The 19789-nt window shown below is 34.6% G+C and overlaps 1 protein-coding gene across 1 annotated transcript; it reads left to right on the forward strand.

Annotated features, from left to right (window-relative positions):
* The first annotated feature begins 444 nt into the window (after positions 1-444).
* On the forward strand, positions 445-19646 carry hzg (herzog). Its single transcript, XM_053769145.1, has 5 exons — positions 445-640; positions 963-1273; positions 11377-11558; positions 11904-12057; positions 13253-19646. The coding sequence occupies exons 1-5, from the start codon at positions 568-570 to the stop codon at positions 13409-13411; spliced, it is 879 nt and encodes a 292-aa protein (XP_053625120.1). The 5' UTR covers positions 445-567; the 3' UTR covers positions 13412-19646.
* The last annotated feature ends 143 nt before the right edge of the window (positions 19647-19789 follow it).

Genomic DNA, 19789 nt, shown 5'->3' on the forward strand with positions numbered 1-19789 from the left:
TTTATTACTGTGTAGTACAACTTTTGCCCTTGTTTTCGGTCCTTTACTACGGGTTATACTTGGGTAATTACAACTAGAGTTAGAAATTGATTGTCTCGCTATCGCATCTCAAACATATTTTTGTATTTTTTTGCAACACATCTATCCATACATACCTACCATACAGACTAGGTACCTACATAGCTTACATGGCTGGCCTCTTAAGCAATGTTTGCATTGCAAAGAGTAAATTAATTAGGTAGGTATTATGAATGTTCGCGTTCGTTATGATGTTTTTTATTCTTTTTCAATTTTTGAAAGTATGAATGAAACGTTATTTATTTTTGCCGTTTGACAGGGTAGACAAAATAATAAAACAAACAAAACATTGTTGTCTCTTTCTATCGTAGTAGGACAAACAAAGAAGTCAATATAACAAGTTGCTTAGGTTGGCAGTATTTGAAGTTGGTATTTGCCAAGAACCTGCCATTTTGTAAGATAGAAGGGAGATAAAAAATAGTTTTATGGTGTTAAAATTAAACAAAAACTCCGTTGCCATTTTTATTAAGGCCCAAAACAAATGTTTAAATGGACGCATCGTCCATTATAACTCAGGTGTCTCGGGATGACGAGCAATTAAACAATTATGGATCCGACAGAGGTAAATCTAAACCGTATTACACCTGTTACCTACTGGCATCAAATTAGAGCGTATAGTGTTACCTCCTCATGATTCGTAAATATTTGTTAATCGTGATCGAAGTTAAATCAGTGGATTATTGAAGGTTTCGTGTGTTAACATTGTGTTTCTTATGGGTACGAGGCTCCAGGTAAACACTTTGAACGTGTGAACGCGATAACATTCCTAACAGCAACCTTGAGATCTAGTCTTTCCTAATACCAGTCCCACATAGAGTGACAATTGGGCTTCCTCGTTTTGGTTTAGTGTTGCAGTGATTTTTATGGTGACATGTTTGTTTTAGGGTCATCCCCTGGCGGGCAACATAACGATGGGGATGGAACCCCAGTGGCAGGTTCGACCCCATTGGGTAGTAAAAAGTCCAGTGGCGGCGGTGGATTCTTGCGCTCATTGCTATGCTGTTGGCGTGGAGGCAGAGGGAAGGGACCTCCTGGAAACAGCACAAACAGCATTGATGGTCGTGCCTCACCTCCACTTCTGGTTATGGCGGAACATGCCCCCAGACCGCTGTTACCGCCAGTAAGACACCAGGATACACATAAAATGTGTATGGTGATTGACCTTGATGAAACATTAGTGCACAGCTCCTTCAAGGTATGTTTTTTGAATATAATTACTTATTATACTATTGTTTACCATTCATGAAAACTTTAAACAAGAAATAAGTCAAAATTGCTTAGAATTAAACATGTTCATATTCATATTATATTTCATTCTGAAATTCAGTAAAATTTGAAATCCTGAACAAAAATAAATTAGTTACGATTCTTTGAAATGTTTGCTTCTAAAAATTGTATTATAGAAATAAACAATAGATAACAATAATCCTTTTATACCAAATGTTTGTACAAATATTATTCATAAGATTTCAATTCCATTCATTGTTTCACACAGTTTTATCTAAGTTTTCTCTTACTCTTGTTATGCTAATTCCTCTTTGATTGATGATTATGCAGTTTATTAGCATTTGGAAAATCCATTGAAACAATCAAATGTCGCCTGCAGCTCCACCAGCAATAGGCAAACCTTTGGTCATTAATTCTCAGCCCCTGCTGATTTTTATGAAAGTTGGAATTTGGAAAGAGAGAAGAAAAATCACAGGTGTGATTTAGCTATGAAAGTGATAGACAGATTTTATCATTTAAAAACGAAAGATTCAAAAAGAGGTTTAATGATCTACTTTCTTTAATAAATTTAAAAAAAATCAACTCTTAACTACCCAATTATATTCTGAAATATAACATTTAAAAATGTATCGTCTATATTAATAAAATCTATCATGTCCTTCAGTAAATTACTATAATTTACAACTTGCATCTTACAGACTTAAACATAATCTGTGTTCTTATAGACATCATGAGTCATGCTAGTTAAAAACAATCAAACAATACACAATTATGTTGCACTGTCCTTATAATGTCATTACAAGTGAGTACTGACATAAAACTTTTATATACATTTTTAACTTAACTCTTGACAATTATTAATTGTATATAATAATATGATTCAAAATTATCAATGTGAAAGCAAATGTTTTTGAGTGAGTGTTAAGTTACCCATAGAGTACCCATAAGAAACGCACAAAAAACGCGGCTGAAGCCGCTTGCTAATACTAGTAAATATATAAAAATCACATACAAATTATGCCAACAATGATTTTCACAATAATAAAAATATGTCAATTGCCACTTTCTTATCAGTGTTAAGTACCTAGTACTCTTATCTATTTTGATTAACTATATATTATATGTAACTTATGCACACAGTTCTTTTAGAATTTAGTCTTTATTGTTTAATTATGTTAATTAACTTTAACAAGAAAAATTATCTTTAATATTACTTTGATTTGTTATATTTTTCCACACAGTACAATATATTTTAATAAATATGTCAATGTAAGTTTTAAACCATACCTACCATATTTATTCTAGCTAGGTAAACATAGTGTTTTATACAAACAGGTTTTTTATACCACCTCAAGGCATGTGAAGGAATTTTGGGGATATGCTAATGTTTCCAATTACTTTATGAGGTACTATAATGGCCCGTTCCGGCTTCGCTCGTTTATATTAAATTATACACCTAAACTATCCTCAGGACTACACTATCTCTTGGTGAAAACCGTACAAAAATCCGTCGGTATTTTCACCCTCTAAGAACCCCTCTTGCTACATTGCTTATAGCTTAAAGGGACGAAGAAAGTTTCAGAACTGGAACCCTAAATAGTAAGCTACTTGCATTGCCATTGTTTGTTTGTTTGTTTTGACTTAAGTGGAGACATTTTATCATCTGAGATAAATCTGATTTCATTGTCTAGATAACCTTGGAAAGAGCATTTGAACCAGGCGAAACTTTATTGCTTGTCAAAATAGTCATGTAATAGTTACCTGAAGATTTGTATTTTCCGACTTGTTACATTTTAGTTCAAGGTTCATTTTCATTACCATATTTGGAGTAGAATAGGCTGCATGTCCATCTTTGGACTAGAATGGGATGACAATGTAAGTCTCATACTCAAGGGATGTGCGATATTGTTATGATACAAGTTCATATCATATGCACCAAACAGAAGTAAGACGCGAAAAGTGAACGGGGGGTGGTGAATGTAGAAAGAGACGTATATATGAAATCGAAAGGCGCGAAACCAATTTCATACACCCGCTTTGCATTATTCACGGCAATGTGGAATTACATGAAAGCAAAATATTTAAAAAATAATGCTAATTAATCCCAGTCTCACGCGTAAATTGTGTTAGGTACAATGGCCTTGTTTGGCTGGATTATCGTCACTCGCGTTTTGTTAATCGTGAATTAAGTAATAGTAGGTAAGCAACGCGACCATTATGTCAGCAACCGCGCGACCCGAGGCATTATCTCCGTCGATGTTATCATACCGAATAGTTTGTTACATTAAATAAAGTTTGTTATTTTTTGAGATTGATTTCTAATTGCTTTAAATATTTAGAATTGTTTTAGTGACTATAGGTACTTAGGCAATTTTCCAAAATTTTTCGCTCTACATCCATACCAATATTAAAAAGAGAAAAGATTTGTATTTTCATTTGTTCTTTTTTTATATTTTCTTAACATTAGCCGATGATGAATAGTGGCACAGAGATAGACGAAACCTTCAGGAGTACCTAATAGTCCCCGAGCGAAGCCGAGGCGGCCCGCTAGTTATAAATAAAGCCATTTTAAAAAGACAGATGCACATTCTCTTCCTTACATCTTCAATTGTGTCATTTGTGTGCGGAACAACGATGTGATACATGTCTCTCGTGCAGAACGTCAAAAAATATTTCAGCTTGACTACCACTAGTGTTTGTAATGATCTAAATATTACGACAGACTGCGACCCCTTTTTAGTGTATAAAGCGGGGGTTACGCCTGTCAGTGCGCACATCACACCTCGTGATGACTTCCCGATGCTATAATTACCCAGACGTGGCGGACACGACTCAGTTTTTCCGGTTCGGACAATCTTTTGAACCAGGTTTTTGCCCAGTACTTGGCCAGTTCTTCCCAAACTGTCCGGCGCAAAGCCATCTAATAGTTGGATTTGCGTCCGACTTTTTGGGAAGGAACTGGGAGTAAACCCGTCTATGTTTTTGAACACCTCGGCTTAACTAGAGCGTAGCCCGCTAGTGTTTAGAAGCTTCTTCAGATATGACGGAACGGGAATGACTGGGATATGATATGTCGTGTGCGAGATGAGACCGTAAAAAAATAAGGGTACCATTTTATTCCTTTTGGGGTACGAAAGCCTAAAAAATAGTTAATCTGCCGATACTAGAATTGACAGGAATTTGCATCGGGTTTTATTTTCTAGGGTTACAAAGGTAAACATGGAACCTATAAGTTTGTCAAGTTATTTTTTACTCGAAATGTAAAAAGAACTGTATTGTAAATAGTGAAACGAGAACCGCCTGATGCAACCCAAAGAGAAATTAGGAGTATGAAGTAGTATACAAATAAGAACACATACAAATAAGAAATCTTTTATATCTAATAATAAATTAACAAAAAGAAAACAACAAAACATTTATACGATTAATTTTCCGAATCGCAGAATGTAATGGGCTGTTCATAATTAGCTAACAGCGGTATTAAATTAATTGACGCAATTATTATTAAAGCGCGCTTTGTTCATTGTGATTTTGGCTTCATTATATGAGAGAAAAAGAATTGTTTAACAACAATTCGTTATCCGTCCGTCCATGATGATACATATTGTCACCTGAAAAGCCACCCCAGTTATCAATACCTAAGCCCTTATAACGAGGGAAGCCTTTTAACTTCAGGCGTTACCTGATGCTTCGACATCGCACAAGGTACTAAAAATATTTTATAATCCCGGAACTAAAACTTCTAAACGTACGTACCTACAGGTACGTACTTTAAATTTACTCGCGTTTTGGCAATATATATTAGTGATTCTGATATCTACTCAAATGAACTAATCAAGATTAAGTCCAATGAAGATTTGGTCTAAACTGCGATTTAATCGTAACGGCGCTAGTATTATTGAGACGTAGGACTAATAGATATTAACCCTTATTAATATTAAATTGGGTTATCTCAAAGGTTATATTTCAACGTTTTCCGCCAACTTAGCCCTTGCGTGAGTCAACCATATTTCACTCCTTCGACCTATATAGAGCTTCGAGCCATATACAATGGATTTGAGTGGCTTAATGTAATGGTGACTGTATCTTGTGATATTGATGATAACCGTCGGGACTCTTGTAAATTGATGTCGATCTATTAACGAAACTGGATTGGTTCAATTATCTGTGTTCTAATTATGGTATTTTATGGTACGAATGGGCCAGGTGATATCATAGCATACTAGGCTAAAGATGTAGTATTGTAGACAGTAAAAGTTATTTTAGTCCTCACCTAGGCATTAGGGTGTGCTGTGAACTTAGACAAATAGGCAAATGGCGTGTGGTATTTTCATATCACAGCAAAAATGTGTCTGGGTCGCTGAATTAAAGTTGGAAAATTTGTTTATAGAGCTTACATCATTTATTAGTTGTCAATAAGAAATCGTACTCTAAGAACTCGATGTGGAATCAACTCTTTCCACAACCTCAGAGTTCACGGAAGGAAGTTCCTTTTAAATTCAAATTCAAATCATTTATTCAGAAATTAGACCTTCACAGGCACTTTTTCTCGTCAAATTTTATATTTATAGTTATTTCTCACAAGCTACAAACTACTGGCATTTCGGAACGACCACTGCTGAGAAGAAATGCCGAAAGAAAGCGCACTACAGTCTGTCAAGATGGTGAAGAATCGAGGGCGCTGTCTCCTGTTGGCAACACTGGGCGTTTATCAATCAATCTTGACTATTCTATTAGATATTGCAATAGCAAAAAAAATTAATTCGTCAAAAATCCGTTTTCTTCACTTTCTTGAAATACTGTATTCGACACTTTGGGATCCAAGGTATGTGGATGGATCTCCCTTCTTTTCCACGAGTGGGGGTTATATATAGCTAATTAAACTGATTCTTTCCAAAAAAGTAATTATATCATTCCTAGAAACGGTGAATGAAACTAAACATTTTTCCTGCAATTTGGTCACGTGACGGTCTTTCTTACTACGTCTGTGCTATAATTAGTTTCACAATAAAATTATGGCGAGTATCGCGAGCTATATAAAGAAGAAAAAAGGTTAACACGTGCGCAATTAAAGGTGACGTTATTTTTCTTTAACTTTATAAATGTTCTTACTAGGAAATGCGTCATTTTCTGAGTAGCGTCATGTAAGGGGTTGAAAGTTAATGTAATTTCCTATTTATTTTTGAATGATTATTTTCTATTTGTAATTACAGAATTCGATTCTATCCCTATTATTCGTAAAAAGTTAAAACATACTCTTAAGCTAAAATTTGACAGAAAGAGACAAAACACATTTCAGCTTGGAGGATGTTCTAACTTTTTTTTAAATAACAGGGTATAAAACTAGTGCTGGTTTTTTAAATTCCGCGCGATAAATGTAGCTGTCTGCACTTCTTTCCGACTCCAGGGGGCTTACCATCATCTCTTAACGCGATCCACTTTACGACCTAAACTGAACTGCATCGCAAATTCGTACCATCGACTTAATTTTTAGTATGAATGCAATCGCATTTTAGGTGCCTAAATTGAACTGAGTTGCATTGGAATCGTTCTGTAAAAGTTGCCTGCAGGACCGTAAATCCTGTTCAACTTGACATATCAGCTTGAATTGTGGCCAGTAGATAATTTGATTATGAAGCTGTTTGGAAAACTTGGGAAAATTATGTTCTACGTTAAAATACACCGCTCTTTGTTACGATGTAATGTAATGTACAGACAAAAATCTTAAATCTCTTTCAGAAAAATTGCTGTTTCATTTTTGGTCAGTCCTCAAAATAATGAAGTTGTGTCAAATGCTAAAAGTTACATTACACATTACATTATATCATAAATTATAATTGCATTTGTGTTAGGAGTACGACATTTATTTGCCGTGTGTGTACTGTCATGTGGGCTCGTTTTTGGTTAGCTCCTAACACGTGTCAAGGCTCCGACCTTGGTTTGTTAGGGCACACAATCGGGAATCGATTCTTTTGTATCGGTAACCATGCTTAATCGGTTTGATTTTTATTTCTACTGTCACTCGGTTGAGCGGTTGAAAATATTTTATATCATAAATAATATCGCATATTTAATTTTGAATATAGAATCTTGACAAATTGCCGTGACTCCGGAGCAAATTAAAAAGATCTATTCTCCTAGCTTTTGCCTAACTATGTCACTCTCCAACTATCTCCACACCAAAAATAATCTTAATCCGTTTTGACTTAAAAGAAGGACAAACAAACATACTTTCACATTTATTTTATTAGTATCAATGGATAGTATGGATATACTGTGTTTTACTGTGTATCTGGGAACTTTTTTGTTTTGACGTGAAATTTTTTTTTATAGCGAAATGGTTAATTAATTTTTATTTGTGTCCCTCCATTAAACAGGAAACTCAAATATCTATAATCCATTGCATAACCATCCCACACGAATTTTTATCGCGTCGCGACCTTGCCATATATTTTCTGTCCTCATAAACATGGTTGTCAATAAAATTATTGGCATTAATTCCGGACATTATCGCTAATCTATATATAAATATTTATAAAATGATTATAAACTTACTATAATATAGATACTGATTTATAAACTTTGGCTCAAAGTTGAAAATTATAAACATGTATTCCATTCCGGATTATTAAAAAGTAATTAGATTTACATCAAGCCTTGCTTCCTTATTGACTGTCTCCTAAGAATGAATGTATTGCATTTGTTTACGTACTTTTAAAAACAAACTTACTTAAGCTATTACATTATAATGTCTTTAAGAATTAATTAATTATGTAATTTATAATTAATTGGAGGTTTGTATAACAGTAAATTAGTGGCGGCCAGGTGTAAGCACAGGCGAACCATATTAAAACTAATGTTTATGTTTGCTAAATATCTGTTGGCATTTTTATTCCGATTGCTTCCGAAAACTAATCGAGACTAACCGTAACATAAATATATTAATAGAAATCAGCACGTGTGTTGCGTTCGCAATAACGCGAAATTATTTCGGTGATCGGAAAAAGACAGGATTTTTACTCGTTATTGATACGGATATTTTTTCATCATTACATCCTTACATACTTATGTTAAAAAGAAGTCACCTTTTCGCGTATGTCTGTCTGTACGCGATAAAATTGAAAACTACCGGACAGTTAGATTATGTGACTCCTGACGAAGGTTTAGGTGTGTAATTTGTTATGGTTTAAATCTGAGTGAAGCATATTTTCGCTTTAATGATTATAATAAAATGGTCATGTTGTACAACCACCATCTACAACCAAAAATGTTACCAGAGGTGGCCGAACAAGGGTACAATTCACATCTTTCCGCATATCTTTTAATAACGATCTTTTTTGTCATTCATTATTAACAGTTATCGAAATATGCAACGCATATTATTCTCGGCGTTTTGATCGTTATAATCGTGAGATATTGTTCGTTGGCGGTAAGAGTAGTGAAAGTTTTAAAACAAAAAATATTTAGCGGCCTTTCACTGTCCAGTCCAACCATCAACGTAAGTTTCTGTAGATGCAACGCAGGCGCAAATGAGGCCCTTTCAAGTGCAAATTGCGTAGAGATTAATCATAGCACTCATGCAGCATGATGTGTATATATATATATGTATATAGTAATAAAATAAAAGTTACTACTAAAGAAAAAATAACTAAAGTTATTACTAAAGGATAGGAATATTGTGGTATGTTATTCATTTAAATGAAAGAGAATGGAAATTAGGAATTAAACATAATCAATATCTATTATTTATTCTATTTATATATAAAACTCTTGCGTTACTGAGTGACTGACTGACTGACAGCTTTGTAGTTTCGGATGTGCCGAAACTACTGGGCGTAGAAAGCTGAAATTGGATGTGCAGGTTCCTAGGACAGTGTAGGGGAGCACTAAGAAGGGATTTTCTGAAATTCCCACGGGAAACGGATTTTTACTCACATAAGAAATTGTGGACAAATGCTAGTATAATATAAAGAATATAAAATTTAAGAAAGTTTCTAGAAAATTGACAATTAATAAAGTAGGTAAAATTAAAGTTATTAATATATTATTTTATGAAATAATTGGCAGCATTTATCTTGGTTAAGATAAATACATTGAAAGTTTGTATTGGTATTATATGACTTCATGCGTTTAAGAAATAAATTATAATCTGTACACACGTCAATCATTATCTTAAATTGTTTCAAATGATTAAAGTAGACAAGCGAATAAGAAAGTGGTTTATGATGTATTTTGTTTATTTTTCGTAGACTTTAACAAAATCGTCGACGTCGTAATTGAGTCATATTTATGGGCTTCCGTTGACATCTGTCCAAAAATTTGACACCATTTGTCTTTCCCAATACGATCCGAAATTCAAAATAGCTATTTTAGTTATAGCATACCAAACTTCATTAAAATTCGTCCATTCGTTTTAAGTATGAACACACCCTGTATGATTAAGTAACAAATTATTCTAATCTGATTACTTTTTTTCTCGACCTTTTTCCCACTCATGTGGGGTCGGCACAGTATGTTGTTAATTTCTTCCATTAAACTCTGTCACTTGTCATTTCCTATTGATATTTTCTTTAATGCATTTTATTCACCTCTTCTTGAGTTGATCACTGTGCTAAAATAAGTCTTATACATAGGCTGCTATTTATGTATCCGGAACTGGCCAATAATTCTAGAATATTTAAAAAGTAATTACAACATTTGAAAATAGAACTCTTCGGCTAGAGAATAAATATTTTTCATGTCCCTGTCATTTGTTTTTTTCAATTGGCGCCAATTTTGAAAATAGCTTGTCTTCATTGCCATGGATTTAACTCGTGAACATTTTCGCGCGATGATTTATTATGATTTTCGGCGTGGATTAACTCAAAAACAGTGCATCGAACAACTGATTTTAACTTTTGGAGATGAAGCACCATCGAAAACCACTGTGTATTATTGGTTTAAGGAATTTCAACGTGGACGGTCTATGCTCACGGATGAAATTAAGGAGGGTCGTCCTAAATCGGTAGTGGTACAACAAAATATTGATGCTGTGCGACAATTAGTAATGCAAGATCGTCATGTTACATACCGCGAGATAGAGGCGTCTCTGGGCATTAGTATGACGAGTATACACGCGATATTACACGAACATTTAATTGTTAAAAAAATTTGTTCGCGTTGGATTCCGCACAACTTGAGCGTAGATCAAAAACAGGCTCGTGTCGACTGGTGTAAGAAAATGATAAAAAAATACAACCGTGGCACGTGAAAAGCTGTTTATAATATCTACACAGGTGACGAAACCTGGATCTATGCTTATGACCCTGAAACTAAACAGCAGTCAACGGTGTGGGTCTTTCAAGATGAACCGAATCCAACAAAAGTTGTTCGTGCGAGAAGCACTTTAAAGCAAATGGTCGCTTGTTTTTTTGGTATCAACGGACATGTAGCTACAGTGCCACTAGAGAATAGTAGGACGGTTAATTCTGAATGGTACACCACCATTTGTTTGCCAGAAGTCTTTGAAAAAATACGAAAGAACAACCCACAACGCAGAATCATACTTCATCACGACAATGCTAGCTGCCACAAGTCGGCTGAAACAAAAAATTTTTTGGAGGGTCAAAAGATTGAATTGACGGGTCATCCGCCGTACAGCCCCGACCTGGCACCCAATGATTTTTATTTATTTCCAAACATTAAAAATAAATTACGTGGTCAACGTTTTTCGAGCCGCGAAGAGGCCGTTGATGCGTTCAAAACACACGTTTTGGACATACCTCAATCAGAATGGAAAAAGTGCTTTGAAAATTGGTTTCATCGTATGCAGAAGTGCATAGATCATCGCGGAGAATACTTCGAGAAACAATAAAACCATATATAATAATATATGTTTGTTTAATTTTGTTATTCCGGATACATAAATAGCAGCCCTCGTAGTAACTGTGCTCCAGATTTCTAAGATTCACGGTTGCCTTAATTTGGAAGCGGATGTATTAACTATCTGTATCGATTTTGATAAATAAATCAATTTTCATTTTATTTTATTCATGTTTTGTTTTTTCATTGTCATTCATTTTATTGTTCCAGCCAATAAACAACGCAGACTTCGTGGTCCCAGTGGAAATAGACGGCGCGGTCCATCAAGTGTATGTGTTGAAGCGGCCGCATGTCGACGAGTTCCTGCGGCGATGCGGCGAGCTGTATGAGTGCGTGTTATTCACCGCATCGCTCGCTAAATACGCGGACCCTGTTGCTGACTTATTGGATAGGTTAGTGGCTTGATATTAGTTTAATATGCCTCTCAAGTATATATAGTATGTGGTCCTAGTTGAGATAGACCGCGCGGTCCCAAGGTAAACCGGCTGGGCCAATTTTTATGAAATTTGGTATTGAGGTATCTGACGACTTGGATTAACTTATTTACATAGGGTACTTTTTATCCCGAATGTACGCTGTTCCCGTAGGATTCGGTCAAAAAGTCTAATAGTCACTAGCGCTTTATAAAGTAGATGGCGCTACTGTGCATGTGACAAAAAACAAGTTTTTTTTTTCTAAATGATTTCGGGATGCAGCTAGTAATATTATAAATGCTGGAAATAGTTTAATATTTTCAGATGGGGTGTGTTCCGCGCTCGGCTTTTCCGCGACAGCTGCGTGTTCCACCGCGGGAACTACGTGAAGGACCTCAACAGCCTCGGCCGCGACCTGCGCCGTGTCGTCATTGTGGACAACTCTCCCGCCTCCTACATATTCCACCCCGACAATGCTGTGAGTGATCTTGCTTTAGAACAAACACAAACTCATCAAATTACAAATTCTTTGTTCATAATTAAAAATGAATCGTCTTTGATATATTTTATTAAATCAAGTGGTCTTAATAGATTCCAAAAGTATGAGTTAGACAATTAAGTTAATTAGGTCGAAAATTGCATTAACTCTGATTTAGGGATTAGCCCTCATGTCAGTTATAAAAAACGGTTTTAAAATAATAATTAAAAATAATTTCAAACTTTGGTCCACATTTTCTTATAATAAAATTGAAAAATGGATGCACATTATTTAACATAATCTATGTACATATCCGGCTGCACATAGTTCTAGCCGAAGATAAGCACAATATACCAAAGTCCACCAAAGCCAGTAACGACCTAGATCTAGCCGAAGAAATGTAGACTACAACTAGGTGTAACCAATAGAGGCCGGCTGCACCTAGGTATAGCCGGCTATAAAGTTTGTGAGAATGTATGTGTGTATGTTTGTTACTCTTTCACGCAAAATCTACTAGACCGATTATTATGTAATGGGTAGAATATAACCTGGAATAACACATAGGGTACTTTTTATCCGCAAATTAACACGGGAGCGAAGTCCCGGGGGCAGCTAGTTTAAATGTTACATATTTACATAGTATAAAACAAAATCGCCTCACTCTGTCTGTCACTATGTATGTATAGATCTTTATAACTACGCGATGGATGCGGGTTTTTTTAATAGATTGTATGATTCCTGAGGAAGGTATAGGTAATTACTTATTATGGTTTTATCCGAGCGAAGCTAGTGCGGGCCGCTAGTTAATTTTGTAATTAACAAAACTAAATATTCACGGTAAATATGTGTGTTATAAAGATATAAATTCAAACATGGAAACACGGTCACCGCGATAATGTCAGTTCTCATGTAGGAATGTCATTGTCCAGCTCGGGACAGATAACATTGTTTTTTAATAGCCCCACTGTTGGGCACAGGCCTCCCGTCTACTTTTATTAATATTGTTTAGGGAGCGTTATTGTCGCTATATCACTTTCATATGATTTGTAATTTTTAATTTAAAAGTAACATCTTAATATACAATACGTTAAAGGTTGTTCTCAATACTTTAAAGTGTGTACAGTATTTACTTGAAATGTATAAATCACAATAAAAATATACACAAAATGACGTTAATATAAATTTATTTTCGCAGGTACCTGTCGCGTCTTGGTTCGACGACATGACAGATTCAGAACTATTAGACTTGATACCGTTTTTCGAGAAACTTAGCAAGGTGGATAGTGTTTACACAGTGTCGCGTAACTCCAATCACCCGTACAACCCGACACAGAACAACTCGCCGCCGACATAGCGCCCCCCCTCCCTCGCGCGGTCGCCCCGCCACCCCCCCGCCACACCTGTACATAACCAAGAGTACGGACTCGACGTACTTAGTAAGGAAACTTGTTCGCTCGAGAACCCCGCTTCCCCCCCAACGACCTTTTTCGAAACGATCGTCAAGAAAGGAGCGAACTTCGTCTTAAGTGCCAATTTTGCCTTCTGGATAGTAAGGACGTTATTTGTACCTATTTTACATTTTAGGTATCTCTTAGTGCGTAAGTCTGTATGATGGATTTGTGATTATTTAACCTCTTAGCTAAGCTTGCGGCAATGTATGTGTGTTCTGTCGTTATCAGAGATGGGTTTACGCCCGGGCGTCAAATTCATCTAAGTCTGTGACAAGTTCTCTTTCGAATTTTTTATATCATGCTTGGGATCAAATAAAGTAAGTTAGGATACCTTCGTCTGAAACGCTTTACGTAATCATTAACACGTTCTGCTAGGTAACAATCAACACACGACATGTTATGCTATCTCGTTCTTTTCACCCAAGTGAAAGCATGTCTTTGTCACTCTCATGAAACAGAATGAGCGATGAAGCGCAACACGTTTCATGCCAAATTTTGCCTAGTGGACACATGCCTTTATCGTATCGAAGTTTTGCCGCAAGACCGGGAATTGATGGCAGTCCCTACACCGTAAAACCACTACTTTAGAATAGTCCATTCGGTAGATTTGTGTCATTATTGCAAATTCGAAATCACGACTGGTGTTAAATGTCCATACACTAGCTTAGTGGATTGTGTAAATACTTTTTATAATAAACGACAGAAGGACGCTTGAATCATGGTCTAGAATTAACGAATACGGATTAATTATAATGTATATATATATTTTATAATAAATATAAATGGTAAGCGATGGGAGAGTGGCAGAAAGTTTAGCACTTAAGGTGAATAGGGTCCGCACTTCGGCTGAGGTTACGCCGTTTGAAGCATAACTGTCGAATTATATTTTTTTTATTGCTTTACAATGCGATCACAGTCTAGAACATTATGTTCATGCAGCCAAGTTCGAAATTCAAATCGGCGTAACGTCAGAATTAATTATGTGTGCACATGCAAATATTCTACACATTAGTGTGTGAACGTTTAAATGTTAACGATTATTTTCCGTAATTTATTGGTGACAATAAAAAGTCAATCGCGTCAGTGTCATATGAGTTTAGTGAATTAATGTTAATTGTATCACGGGTGGATGTAGTACCTTGTTGGACTTGGCATCTATGTATTGATGTATCGCTCTCCTAGAGAAGAAATCTAATTGCAATAATAGTATTAATATACTTGGCGGTGGAATTCTAATGCGTGTTAATCTAAAATCGACTTTGTGTTCTTTGAAATTACGTCGCGTTTTGTAAGTGTACGCACGTATATCTGATACCGATTCTAGCAAATTAATTTATATTCTTCTGCAGGGAAATTGCTTACTTTGCATTTTGACGACCTCGGTGGCGCAGTGGTAAGGTTCTTGCCACTCATCCGAGAGGTTCCGGGTTCGATCCGGGGTCATGATGGAAAAATATCTTTTTCTGATTGGCCCGGCTCTTGGATGTTTATCTATATATATATTTGTCATAAAATATAGTATCGTTGAGTTAGTATCCCATAACACAAGTCTCGAACTTTGGGGCTAGCTCAATCTGTGTGATTTGTCCTAATATATATATTTATTTTTTTAAACATGAAAATTTAAAATCTGAATCTTCTCTCGAAGAGCGTTGTTAAATAGGCTGCACATAATTTAATGATAATTATCATCTCAGTATTATACTAGTTTTATAGTGTTTGATGCCATCATATACAGATTCTACTATGTGCAGGTTCTACTGTAAAGTGTTCTTTTCTATACTAATATTGGATGTAAAGATTTTACCTTGGAGTTAACACGATAGTCAATGCTGTAATGATATCAACTGTAATTAAATATTTATGAAGTATGACAGCGCCATGTACATTCACAGAGTAAAGGTTATAATTATGAATATTTTTTTTAGTGTTGCAATATGGTTGCTGCCTGGGTATAAAATAAAATGTATAAATGTGTTCGATTAACCAAAACGTCACTTTAATCGATCAATTTTGTTTTATTGAATGATATAGTTTTTTTTAATATCAAGAAATGTGACCTGTCATTAAAGCCCCATAAAAATCGCTTTAGACATTTGGAAAAAGTATCTGACTTAGTGGCAACTGCCCTATTGCACTAAATAGTTGAGACGTGGTTGTGGTTGTGTTATAATTAATAAAATCATTGGTCACGTAGTAGCGATAAGTTCCCATGCAAGATTTCTCGCGTGACCTATCTATTTATCATGTTTCATGAGTTCTCGTTTAGATATGTAAATGTGACTGCTAAAGTAGTAGTATGTTTAACTCTTGCACTGATGTGAACTAAGCTTGAGTTTTGGATATACCACGTTTGTATATAGCAATTGAAATGTTCTGTGAATGTAAAATGTGTTGCCATAATTTCTCCAGTTTAACGAAAGCGTTTGAAGAAAGTCTTAAAACCATCATTCTTAAAAGCAAAATTCAAAATTATACCTAACGGATTTATATAATAATTAATTAGGTAATATGAAATGGTGCTTTCAGTATTAGTTAAGCAACTCGAAAGATTGACTGTTAAGGAAACTATAGCACTCTTAACGCACATTGGACTCCAATTGGTTAAAAAAATTTCGACATTTTCATACAAACTGAATGTAAGAATAATTTGTACTTTTATATAATCGGTATACACATCTTCACCTTGGCTTGACGATGCCATCTTATTTATTGTTTTAATTGCTTAGCAAAAAGGTTTTATTTGTTTTCTTTTTTTATAAACAATATCGATTTATTATTGTTTGGTAATAGACGTGTAAATAAGATTTTTATTAACTTAAAGCTCGATTTAAATATTCGATACGACGCAATGTTTTGGTAGTGTACATGTTAGTTGTTATTTAGTGACTACGCCGGTGTATGTACATACCCTTATATACGTATATTTTATAGTTGTATGTTAACGCTAGATTACCCGGCTCCATACATTAGACATAGTACGAATATGTTTACCGGCTGGTAATCCACAAACAATTTAGGAGGGCATTGTTTAACATACACTAAAGTCTATTTTTAGGAGATAAATAATTAAAATTAAAATATTTTATACATATATTCCTAACGTCGCCTACTATTTTATTTATATACGAGAAGTTATGAATGGGCTTATTATTATAACTATATACTTATATAATTTGCATTGGTCAGATGTAGTAATTACACTTATGAACTTTATTAAAGGGCAATATGAAATTAATAATAATTTTATCGATTTTTAATTTTTGTATGTTTTGTAATTTTTTATTCTTTTCCCGGCGTCTGCAGTCGTGGTTAATAAATTATTATAATTGTATTTGTAACGTGACTAAAATTAAAGGCCGCTGCACTCTTTTAGCGAATATTTCCAACATACTTGTTAAGCTTAGATATGGCCAATAAATCCTAATATTCATTTTCTTAGAAAACATTCAGTCTTATCTTCCATTTTCAAATAATAAAATCTGATAGAATCGCGACCACCACACTATACAAACGGGACTAAGCAATCGATTACTAGAGCACGGTCTTCAAATATTGCTTCACACATTCCTTCCAAATTTGACATCCGGGGGCTTGTAATAATGTGTACTAATTGGGTTATAAGTATATTTATTTCGCACCAATTTATTAGTAGAATCAATATTGGGAGATCGTGTGTGCAAGTACTTGGGCCTGTTAGCACGCAATACGTATTTTTCTCAGCTTTTGCGATGTGGATTACTAGGTTCCCATAGACCATATTAGACAGCATTTATTTGTAAGCATTAACATGTAGCGTAGGATGTTATAGTAATATATACGTTGATTTCTTTAGTTGTAAGCATTCTGTTGTTTAATGACGCGTTATTTTTAAACATCTGTAACTTAGGCTTGTAAGCGATACACCTGTGACTCTTAGACGTGTATTCTATTTTTAACTTGACTATAGAAATCGTCCAACAGTGTTATTTAGGTAATATTGTTATTATTATTTGAAATTGTATTGCATGCAATAAAATTTGATTGATATTTTCTAATATCTTATTGTATTAATGGAATATAATAAATTTATTTTATGTCTAACATTACCTAACTAGCGAGTTTCGGGTATAAGTTGTTGTGTCATTAATTTGATATTTTTTTGTATTGTATTTTAGTATCTGTAACGTTTTACGGGGAGATGTAATGTACGCAATAATTTAATATACTTATTGTTCTTTTTCTCTTGTCTTGTTCAGATGTCGGTGCTTTTGACGAATTTATTCGACAATTGATGGAACACGCTGTTTTCACTGTAAGTGTCATACCCCATTGCTTAGTTATAGCTTCGTTGTTTTCTATAGGTTTTGACACTGACGATATAATTTTCGCGTTGATCAGTAAACAGGACGGAGTACGACGCCGCGTAACGGAGCGATGTGGCATGGCTCTTAGTCTGCACTAATATAAAAAAATAATAGGACTATTGTATCTTCATAAAAGTACGATATTCTTTAAGTATAAAATAGATGCGTGTTCCATCAAATGTATAGTCCAATTAAATTGCTTGTTGATTTTATAATCAAATATGAGTTGAAATTGTCACTTCCCCTACACCTCCCTAGCTCGCAGTTCTTAATTTGATTGTAAACAAAGTACAAATACAATAGCGTGGCTCGTGTACTTGCGAACAAAAATATTAAAATATAATTTCTAAAATGTAAGGTTGTGCTTATGCTGTACTACATATCTTTCACTTGCAAAATCCACGATCGGATAAAGGAAATTCTTGCCTATAGGAGATAAAAGTTCTAAAATACTCTCGATTTTTATAAATTTAACATTCATAGCTAGCTAGCTACCCACCTGTCGATCGTTCAGAATTTTTCCTCTGTGACGGCTATGAGATTCAGTTATGATAGTATAAATTCAACTCTATGCGTATGTCATCAAGAGTTTTTTTACTCTTGTCTCAGCTGTCAGAGGACAATTCATGAACTGAATATGAATATTTCACTGCCTTTGCACCAATTTAGTCGTGGTTGGACCGTGTAAGAACGATAATTGTATAATTTGAACCTCTTATAAGTAAATACACTACTTACGGCCTTTTGTAGCTAATTTTTATCTTCCTTCCTTCGAAAGACTCAATTTTCGTTCTTATATCTCCAACCATTTCAGGGGAGCTACCATGAAATATAAAACACGTAGTTCGCCATTCCTTCGTTTTCTTTTTTCACGACGGGTACACAATGTGGGAAAAAGAGACAGAATGTGGATGTACTAACGTGGTACGTGTTTGTATGTTTCGTGGTAGGACTCCTAAGCTCACTTCAGGGTCTTTGATGTCTAACAGTGTCCAGTGTCCATTGTATGGATATATATCAATTAGTATTAAAAGATCTATGTCTTGCAATCAACTTGAAATTTTACTAACACCTTAGGGTAAGAAATAATATTAAAAGCCATAACTTTTATTCACCAAATCTGTTTTGATTCAAAGCCTCATATTGATGTAGATTATCAAGCTACAATAAATTAATTTATTACAATAAAAAAAAGTTTAAATTTGCTTTGGCAGCTCTCTTGATTTCAAAAATAATGAACGATATAAGCGCCGTTTGTTTGATCTGAATGTAAATGACGGACTAATTCAAGTGAAATTTTAAGTAGAACGAATTTTACAACACTTGTTCATATCTCGCTTTCTGATCATATTTGATCTTTAATGCGTTTGGAGTAGGATCATATAACTATGTCAATTTGTTACAGCATTCGTTTTTTGACAGGTGTATTTGCGTAATGAAGGAAAAAACCTCTCGAAAAACTTACCAATTGCAATAAAAAACATTGCACCTGTCAAAAAATTAAGTAATTTGATTTTTCCAGAGTCGGAATATTGTAGATATCATGTACAGCATTACAGGACGGTATTATGAATTTGTACCTATCAAATAATAGGCAAGTGAGAGGACTATAATTATTATATTTATGATGTGTAATAGCCATGAAAAATAGGAAAAAAATCACGTGAGTAGCTAGGTAACATTTACCTGTGACGAAATTTATATAATGGTGTACATTTTTGATATGATGTTGTACAAAAGAGAAATTTGGTATGTTATTTTATAGGAATGAATAAATAGCCTTAATAAACAAGTGGTTTGTTTTATTTTGATGATGGAATTTATGTAAGATATGCAACCATTTTATAATAACTATACGGTCGTATGCAATCTATGATCTTTATAATATGTAAAAAAATATTTATGAAAAGAGTTTTACGAAAATTGAAACCAACA

Source organism: Plodia interpunctella, chromosome 1 (genome assembly GCF_027563975.2).
Source record: "Plodia interpunctella isolate USDA-ARS_2022_Savannah chromosome 1, ilPloInte3.2, whole genome shotgun sequence".
NCBI classification, from domain to species: Eukaryota; Metazoa; Arthropoda; class Insecta; order Lepidoptera; family Pyralidae; genus Plodia; species Plodia interpunctella.

Bases quoted from the DNA above. Each gene is read 5' to 3' on its own strand.
- hzg (XM_053769145.1), top strand. From the start codon at position 568: ATGGACGCATCGTCCATTATAACTCAGGTGTCTCGGGATGACGAGCAA. The intron at 11,559-11,903 runs GTTAGTGGCTTG...TAATATTTTCAG, and splicing joins GTTGCTGACTTATTGGATAG to ATGGGGTGTGTTCCGCGCTC. The intron at 12,058-13,252 runs GTGAGTGATCTT...TTATTTTCGCAG, and splicing joins TATTCCACCCCGACAATGCT to GTACCTGTCGCGTCTTGGTT.